The sequence below is a fragment of the Glycine soja genome, chromosome 10 (genome assembly GCF_004193775.1).
Source record: "Glycine soja cultivar W05 chromosome 10, ASM419377v2, whole genome shotgun sequence".
In the NCBI taxonomy this organism is placed as follows: domain Eukaryota; kingdom Viridiplantae; phylum Streptophyta; class Magnoliopsida; order Fabales; family Fabaceae; genus Glycine; species Glycine soja.
In genome coordinates, this window is record NC_041011.1 from 40,069,376 (window position 1) to 40,078,342 (window position 8,967).

The 8,967-nt window shown below is 36.4% G+C and overlaps 2 protein-coding genes across 3 annotated transcripts; one reads left to right on the forward strand and one right to left on the reverse strand.

Moving 5' to 3' along the window:
- The first annotated feature begins 342 nt into the window (after nt 1-342).
- LOC114372509 (protein DEHYDRATION-INDUCED 19 homolog 3-like) lies at nt 343-3,269 on the forward strand. Its single transcript, XM_028330098.1, has 5 exons — nt 343-573; nt 1,216-1,358; nt 1,817-1,894; nt 2,156-2,406; nt 2,930-3,269. The coding sequence occupies exons 1-5, from the start codon at nt 495-497 to the stop codon at nt 3,036-3,038; spliced, it is 660 nt and encodes a 219-aa protein (XP_028185899.1). The 5' UTR covers nt 343-494; the 3' UTR covers nt 3,039-3,269.
- A 1,122-nt stretch (nt 3,270-4,391) lies between these two features.
- On the reverse strand, nt 4,392-8,479 carry LOC114370406 (remodeling and spacing factor 1-like). 2 transcript variants are annotated; one of them, XM_028327753.1, is made up of 4 exons: nt 8,312-8,479; nt 6,177-7,667; nt 5,212-6,094; nt 4,392-4,821 (listed from the first exon to the last, which is right to left on the reverse strand). In XM_028327753.1, exons 2-4 carry the CDS (start codon nt 7,665-7,667, stop codon nt 4,565-4,567), a joined length of 2,631 nt encoding a protein of 876 aa, XP_028183554.1. In that variant the 5' UTR covers nt 8,312-8,479; the 3' UTR covers nt 4,392-4,564. The 2 variants fall into 2 exon arrangements, with proteins under 2 accessions (XP_028183554.1, XP_028183555.1); XM_028327754.1 differs by lacking the exon at nt 8,312-8,479 and adding an exon at nt 8,070-8,241.
- Nucleotides 8,480-8,967: the final 488 nt, after the last annotated feature.

An 8,967-nucleotide genomic window follows, 5' to 3' on the forward strand; every position in this document is an offset into this window, starting at 1 on the left:
ACCACTTGGCGATGAATCATTGTAAACAATGCACCAATGAACAAAAAACTCTCACGACAATGAAGATCAAGGAAAAAAATAAGGTTCCGTTGAACAACTTATAACAAAAAGATAAAATGAGGATTTTTAAAAATTATTGGGTTATGCTGGTGCCCATACAACTCCCCGAGTTTTAGTGCAATCCATCGTAGAGCTTGCTGGACTTTCAAGTCTGAACTTTGGACCCTTCTTACCGCTGACGTGGTAAATGGAAGGAAAAAAAAAGTGAGATTAAATTAAAAGAAACGAACAGAAAATGAAAAAAAGAAAATAAAAAAAATGGGGATATAAATGAAAGGAGGAAAATGCAGTAGGATTTCTCTTTGCTCCTTCTGTCCTCCCCTCAGCGGCATCGTTGTATTGTTCTTACACATCTTTCTCTCTCTCACTTTCGGTTTCTAAACCAAAACCCTAATCGAGATCACAATCGGATCGTAAACAAACAGAGACCAGCCATGGACGGTGATTCCTCTTGGAGTGCTCGACTCTCTTCCGCTTCCAGGCGCTACCAATCCGCTCTTCAATCTCGATCAGGTTCGCCTTCTCTACTTTCCCCCCAATTCAATTCATTTTTCACCTTTTCTTCGTTTTCTCCTTCTCCTATTCAGGATGAGGTTCCTGTGACAAAAAAAAAAGCATTTTTTTTACAACTTGCGAGGGTGTGGGGGTTGGATTTTATGTTTCGATGTATATAAAGGGGGTAAAATAAGGGACCTAACGTGAAATTTTGATTTTCCGGAAAATTGTTCAGCGGATGGTTATTATTATTATTATTGTTGTTGTTGTTGATGATGATGATGGTAGTGGTGGTGGTGATTTTTATGGTTATTTGATGTGTTTGGATTATTGATACTGGGCATGGAAATGGGAATTTTATGAAATCAGAAGCATAATTATAATGATATTCTCTAAAAAGCGCAGCTCAAACTGCTTTTTTGGTGCCTCGTTTTCTATGCACGGGATTATTAATTATTAATATTATGATGGCAATGATAATTGGGGGGTTTGTGATGTGTGAAGATCTTGGTTAGCTATGTAACCTGGGATTAGAATTTATCTTAGTGATTTTAAATTGTGTGGATTTGCTGAAGAGGGCCTTTTTGGCCCCCTTGGGTTTGTTCTGGTTCTGGTGTTTGTTTATTTTCAAATATCTAATATTGATTTTCGTGAATTTAGACATGTTCATGGGTTTTGATGAAAATGATGGGGACGATGATATAAGAGAGGAGTTTCTCTGCCCATTTTGTTCTGAGTATTTTGATATCGTTGGATTATGCTGCCACATTGATGAAGAGCATCCAATGGAGGCAAAAAATGGGGTATGACTACTTTTCTTTTTCCTTTCTACCATTTTCATGCAATTTTTAAGGTTTTCTGGTATTTGCTGTCTGATCGATGCACCAATTTTGCATAGCCTTAAAGTTTTTGTTCATTTCTACATACCTTTCCTCTCTATTTCCTATGGGTAGAGTCAAACTTTTATTAACCAAGTGATTGAGCACAAGTGGTTAATGTGTTGAAATTAAGGTTGAATCATTCGGGTATTATCCGAGTTCGATCCTTGGCAGAAACAATTCTTGGTCGGACTTTACTTACCTCTGGACGAACTCCGGATTAGTCAGAACCTCTTTCCCTGAAAAACCGGAGGGTTAAGATAAAAAAAAAGAGTCAAATTTTTATTGAGAATAAAATTATGATGTTCATATTGGAAAAAAAAGTGATACATTTTTTTGTAAGTAAAACAATCGTTTTCTGATTGTAGCATTTCTGTTTGCAGGTATGTCCAGTTTGTGCATTGAGGGTGGGGGTTGATATGGTAGCACATATAACCCTACAACATGGGAGTATATTTAAGATATCCTTTTATTAGAAGTTAAATTTGGCTGTGCCAATTCTTAAATGGTTATTAGCAGCTTAGCACAACTTTTTACTTAATCGCAGGTTAACTGAGCATTTATTGAGTTTTCTTTTATTATATTATTATTATGGGACATGTTGCTGTTGCCAAAATGCATATTTTAAAAAAGGATAATCAAAATAAAATTGAAAACAACACAAAAAAAAATTACATTTAAACCCAACTTTTACTTGGCTGAATTTCTTAACCAGTGAATACATGCAGCGCAAAAGGAAATCACGGAAAGGTGGATCGTATTCAACACTATCTTTATTGAGGAAGGAACTACGAGAAGGAAATTTGCAATCCCTTTTTGGCGGATCTTCATGTATAGTGTCCTCATCTAATGCAGATCCACTGTTGTCATCATTTATATTGCCTTTAGCTAATGAACATGCCAGTTCTCAGCCTCACTTACACACTGAGACAAGATCATCTAAAAAATGCTTAGATGAGACTGTGTCAACAAGGTATTTCTGTTTCAGTTTTCTATTTCTTTTTTTTAAAAAAAATCACTTCCTCTTCATGGAATTCTTTGCAAGTATTCCTGTTTGGGTTGGTTACATACTGTTCCCATCTATTGTTTTTCATGCAAAATTACCTAGTTTATTATACTTGTATTAGAAGTTTAGAAATTGTTTGTTAATATTGTAAAATATTTTACAAGATTGAATTCACTGAGATGATTTTCTTCTTTCTTATCACTCCCATTTGTGCCAACCATGTGATGCTAGCATGTTTTATTTGTTTGAATTTATTTATTATTTATAGCTTCATGCCTATTCAATTGAACACTCTATTTGCTTTCTCTTAATCTTTTTTTTTTCATATTATTTTCTCATATGTTTCTATAAATTGTCACCTTCCCAATCAATCTAGTACTCTGTTGCAAAACAATGCTTGCTAAGGGCATAATATGCTATCAAGTAGCGTGGGTTTCATTGTCTTCCTAGCATCTCCTAGTTTCTAATGTGTTTCTACTATTTTCTGTAGAAATGTGGAGACATCAACCTTGTCAGTTAAGGATAAGGAGGAGAAGGAAAAAAGATGCGAGTTTGTTCAAGGGCTGTTGCTGTCCACCATACTTGATGACAATTTATAAAGGAAATTCATGGAGGTGGCTGCTTCAGTAGTGGGCGAATTCATATGCGGTACCTGCTATGTATGGTTTGCCTGATGAAATTGTCTATGTATTTGATCAGAGTGGAATAATAAGTAGTAGAAAATGAATGTAATTTATGTTATATGTGAACTGATGTTTTTAGTTCAAGAGTTTCATCATCTCCTTTAATCTCAGATCATAAAGCTTAAATGAAAAAAAATCCTTTCCTGACCCGTATTCCCATTATGCTTGAAACTTTTTCTATTTCTTTTTGGGTGATTCTTCAAAGTCACAAGAAACAGCAGCGTGCCTCTTCTTCGGACATACCGCAGGCAAATGTGCCAGCAATATCATGCGTTTCCTTTCTATCAAACAAAATAAGATAAATAGTCATTTGCAATAGAAATTTCAGAATTATAGATAAATTAAGATTATTAATTAATATTATATTTATTATTATTATTGTATTTATTTTAACTTATGTTTGTTTTTTTATTTTTTTTAAGTGTTTGTTGTAATGCTATGTTTTATCAATTAAAAAAGAAAAGATAAAGATTAAATTATATTTTAGATAAATAATTATTTTTGTCCTTAAATGTCTAAAGCGCTAATAAATTCATTCTTTAGAATATGTTAGGTGTAGATTTTTTCATTAACAGTAACATATGAAAATTAACCAATAGATGAATTTTATATATATATATTTCTTTTTTATTTCCAGGGACAAACTTCTCAGCGATAGTGCACATCCAAACACAAAAATAACTATTTATTCAACAAAATATTTAAAGAATTTGAATATAATGACCGACACACAAGGCACAAAATCTGCGCGCCGCTAGTATAACGATAAAAAAATAAAATAGGAAGTAACGCTTAAGTATAGGTAATATTTTTTCCTGTGGGGTGACATGAAAGCAGTTATATATATTTGGACAGTTTGAAAGGAAATCGTGTAAATTAAGGAAAAATAATCCACTTCTGCAGTCGAGACCAACAAAAAGGCTTCAGCCAGTGTGTAAACACAATGTCTGAACCAGAATTAGTTTCTTTTAGCTAGCTAAGGTGCATGTTAAATAATTTTTAGTATCGGTTTCTTTCACCTATCTAAGAGGCCGTTTCCTCTTAACCTTCAAATACAGTTAGTTATGGTTCTCACTTAGTTAAATAAGCAGACGGAATGTGAATAGAAGACGAATTACAAATAATTTTTAACAAGATTCAAAATTTAAAAACATATAATATATATAGCTTATTTCGTATATTTGTTTAACCAAACACGTGTAAATGATTTCCATTTTAATTTTTTCACATTTCCATTTTTCATTCAACCAAGCAAGACTCTGAAGGGTATATTGTTGACCAGTCGTATCAATTAAACAAATAAAATGTTAGAAGCAGCAGCCTTTCTGTTTAGTGAAATCATATTCATATGATGATATGTATAAACAAGTAAATGAAATGTTCTTGTCTTTCTGAACTAACAAAAAAGGTGTGTCTTTGGACACATTACAATGATTTTATCCCTAAAGACCTAATCGTAACCACTGTGACGAAACTCTTGTGTCCAAAACCCTCTTCACCACATCTCCTACAAAAGAATCAAAGCAAGATGAGCAGCAACCTTTAATCAGACTCGTTTGCCCACTAGCTATTAGCTCCATATGCGGACAGGCAGATGGAGGAGGCACAGTGCAAACTTCACTCTTCAGGTGCTCAAGATCACAAGCTGCTAGTATGGTGTGCATAGAACTCCTTGCGATATCCTTGATAGTATTGTGGCCTGAATAAAAAAGATAAAAGGCATTTTGAATTTTTTTTATGACTGCAGTAAAATGAGCAAAAAACACTTCAATGGAACCATGATGCAATTTCCCTATTAGATATCATGTTGGAAAATTATTCCAAGGCTTGATTAGAAAAGGATTAACGCACAGGTACCTCTACGAAGGTTCTCTTCACAGACAAGAAAGCCTGTCCTCAATTTTTGTAATGATCCGGGCCTTGTGGTTTCATAGACATGTACCGTGTCTCTAAAGGTTGGGGAAGGACCCACTTTATGTGTTTTGAGTCCCAAATGTCGCAAAAATCCCTCCCTCCCCGTATGATGAATGAAAAAAGAAGTGGTAGAAAAAACAAAATCTGTAACTGGTAGAAGAAAAACAATACTTACCTAAATCAATATTTTGAGACAAGTTCTTCAAGTGGCTTTTAACCATTGACTGCAATTGCTCCTTTGCAATGTGAAAGTTACTTTCTTCTCTGATAGCAGGGGATAAGCCACTATCAGGAACAATGTTTGATCTACTGAACTGATGAGCTAGTTCACAATCTGGTACTGGGGTTGTCCCCATAAGTCCAGGCCATAATGCCCCATTCTGCATTAATGGAGAGGAATTGTTGCATAATCTCTCGTCAAAAAATGTGTGGTATGATGTTCCCACATCCTGTGTCCTTGCATGCAGGGTGGCAGTTCCCCTACTTTGATCAATTTGAGAGCTATATAAGTTACTAGTTGAACTGGTAGCTGAAACACCATTGGTTCTGCCAGGTGAAGAAGCCATCCTATCTATTGAAAGTAGTTGTTGAATCTGACGGTGTATCCAGCGTCTCTCTGATAAAGTTGGTGCCCCTCCAGATACGGGAGAAGCTCCTTCAACACTTCTGCCACTAAATCTTGAAGAAGGAAGATGCCCAAAACCTTGATTAAAAGCCGCACGGGGTGATGAAATCAAGTTGAGGTCTATACTTTCTCGTACATGTAGAGCAGGGGGTGGTCTAATAGGATGGCTCTGGACCGATACCCTTGGATCAGCCACACCTTCTTGAACTTGGGAGCTTGAAGATCCCAAAGCAACTGGTCTACATCCATCACAATACCAATTACCTTCAGGAACTTCCCGCCCCAAACCAACACAATATGTGTGTGCAGGGGAATCACAGATATCACAGAGTAGCATGAGGCCATCATCTCCACCTTGATGACACTCTGAACACATAACATATTCATATGGATCAATATAGCTCCTTAGTTCTTCTTCAGAGGGCTGATAAACCTGCACATGAAATCAAAATGTATTATTCATTAGGAGGCAATAAATTGAAGAAAATGCAAAAGCTGAGGAATAATTCAAATACCTGGTCACGTTCTGGAACTTGTATCACCACTTCTCTTAAATCAATCCCTGTCGTTGACCGTGCAGGCTTGCTGATTGTTTTGAATCTCTGTTTACACAAAGGGCAGCGAGATTCCACCTTTGCCCACTCCATAATGCAAGCAAAACAAAAGAAGTGAGTGCAACAATTTAGTACTCCCCTTACTCTTCTTTTATCTTCTTCAGATAGACAAATTCCACATGTTTGCTTTCCCTTCTCACTTTTTAAATCCTCCACCTTTTCCTTACCCTTTCTTCCCTGAGGTTCTTCTATCTTTTCCTTACCCTTCCGAGCTGGAGGCTTGCGCTGTCGATGTTGATCCTCATGGACACCAGCCTCTTTATTTATTGGATGGGATGAACTCCTCAAGTTATTTCTCAAATTTCCACACAATCTCTTGGCTTCTCTCACCTGTTCTCTCTCTTCTTCAGATATGGTAAACTCAAAATCAGATGATCCAGAAGATGCATAATCTGAATCTGAAAGAAGCACCCTTCTTCTCTTCTGGCCCCGCTTTCTCCCAGTCGTTGTCCCGATGGTTGTGCCATTATCCATAAAATTATCCTCATCTTCACACTTTTCTTTCTTCCTTAACCTCCCATTCTTTCTTCTTTTGTTTCCCAAGGGTTTCTTTGATGCTCTAGAACTCCGCCTTTTCCGACCCCTGGTAGAAACCACAGAGGCCCTTTTCTTCTGCAAAACCTTCTTCTCCATTTTCACGCCCTCGTTTTTCTTGTTTCTCCCCCCCATTTCTTCCTCATCTGAATATTCTTCTTCCTCTGGCAAAAATTCATCATCCTCATCATCATATTCAAAATCTTCATCCTCTCCATCTCTATCTCCCTCCGGTTCTTCTTCCTCAGCTCCACTTCTCTCCACCTTCTCCTCCTCCTCTTCCTCCACCTGTTTCTCCTCTTCTTCCTCCTCCTCCTCTTCTTCCAATTGTTCTGCACGTATTTTCCTTCCCCTCTTTGGGGAGATTTTACCTGCACGTTTTTTCTTACCACAAACACCATTTTTGGCCTTTGACCTTTTGAAATTCCTCGCTTCTTGACTTTCCTCCTCCTCCTCCTCCTCTTTGTATTCTTCCTCGTCCTCGTCCTCTTCCTCTTCGTCTTCAAACTCTTCCTCCTCCTCCTCCTCCTCTTCTACGTCTTCTTCTTCTGCATATGTAATCCTTCCCCTCCTGTGTGAGCTTTTACTGCCATTTTTCCGCCGACCAGCAATGCCCTTTTTTGACTTGGATCTATTGATACTCCTCACTCTTCGAAATTGCTCCTCCTCTTCTTCCATAAAACTATCAAAACCCTCCTCTGATGCGCATCCATCTAAGGAGGAGCAGTAATAGTCAGATGCCTCTCTACCTTCATCTGAAACCACATAGTCCTCATCCGAATCATCAGAACCTCCCTCCTTTGACCGAACCCTTTTCCTGAAATTGCGTTTGCCGCTAAACCTTCCTCCCCTAACCATCTGCTCTCACACACAAATAGATAACAAAAAGAAAGCAATATATTAGAACCCCATTCAAGTCAAGGGCCAAAAAAAAAAATTTAAAACCTTCACAAACAACAAAATAATATCAAATCATATATATTGTTATAAATTGCGTGATTCTTCTACAAAGGTTTCCCCTTTCCAACTCAACCCTAAAAGGGGTATAGCAAAGAGGTAGGGAAATAGCAGCATTCATAAATTACCCCACCACGGATCTGATTCACCAATAAACCAAAAAATAACAGGGACGAAATTAACTACAAGAGATCCCACAATATGTTCCCTCATAAATTGACCAGGATTGTGCCAGACACGCAAAACCGTGCCGATCAATAGAAACATGGAAAAAATAATCAATAATTATTAGGCATCATTTACCTTCAGCAGGTAGAGAGAAAAAAACCTTCCCTGCAGAAGAGTAAAATTAAGGAGAGAAAAAAGGAAAAGAAAATCACATGAATCAAACCCGCAGCAATAATTGAAAAGATAAAGACCCAATTAGATATTTATTGGAATTGAAACGCGAGAAGAGGTAGAGTTGAAGTGGAATCTTCTAAGGAAAAGAAAAAAGAACTAGGGGCAAATAGAGAAAGGGACGGAGAAGATAAGGATTGTGATACCTGCGAGAGGAGGAACAAAGCAACCGCAAACGATTGATTAGCTTCTCGAATTCCAGATTATGTTTCTTTCCTCCGCAACTCAGGTTTTTGCCTTGTTTTTGTTTCTTTGCTTTTCCCCTTCTTTTTAATTTAAAATTGTTAAATAATATTTTATTTTATTTTTGCATTGAGATACAGTATTTTTCATTCGTAAGAACGTTCAAATGGCGTCCGCATCTCTGCGACCTGGTGGAGGTTTCTATTCAAATTACTAAAATACCATTCTAACTTATATGGACGTTAAAACTGTAACTTCGTTTTACGTCATCATTAATGCTTTTTTCCCTCCCTTTTCATACACGTAAGTTACCCAAAAAAATAAACACTAATAGTTGAACATATTAATCAAATCATATGCACGCGTATTACATGCATAAGGTAATCAATGGCTCAGATATCTTATTCTAAAGGATTTCAAAACTTTTAAAAATTTATATTAAAATAATTTATTAACTTCACGTGAACTTTTTAATATATAAGAGTTTTATGTATTATTTTTTTATTGTTGAATTTATAATTTTTTTGTCGATTAATTATTTATAAAATACATTTCTATTATTTAGGGTCTCTTTTTTAATTTTTACTCTGAATCTCAAAAATGTTGGAGACGAGATAAA

Coding starts and splice junctions, on each gene's coding strand:
- LOC114370406 (XM_028327753.1), bottom strand. CDS start 7,667: ATGGTTAGGGGAGGAAGGTTTAGCGGCAAACGCAATTTCAGGAAAAGG. Junction 6,095..6,176: donor AAGTTCCAGAACGTGACCAG/GTATTTGAATTA, acceptor TTTCATGTGCAG/GTTTATCAGCCCTCTGAAGA. Junction 4,822..5,211: donor GTCTCAAAATATTGATTTAG/GTAAGTATTGTT, acceptor TTTTTTATTCAG/GCCACAATACTATCAAGGAT.
- LOC114372509 (XM_028330098.1), top strand. CDS start 495: ATGGACGGTGATTCCTCTTGGAGTGCTCGACTCTCTTCCGCTTCCAGG. Junction 574..1,215: donor CGCTCTTCAATCTCGATCAG/GTTCGCCTTCTC, acceptor TCGTGAATTTAG/ACATGTTCATGGGTTTTGAT. Junction 1,359..1,816: donor CAATGGAGGCAAAAAATGGG/GTATGACTACTT, acceptor TTCTGTTTGCAG/GTATGTCCAGTTTGTGCATT.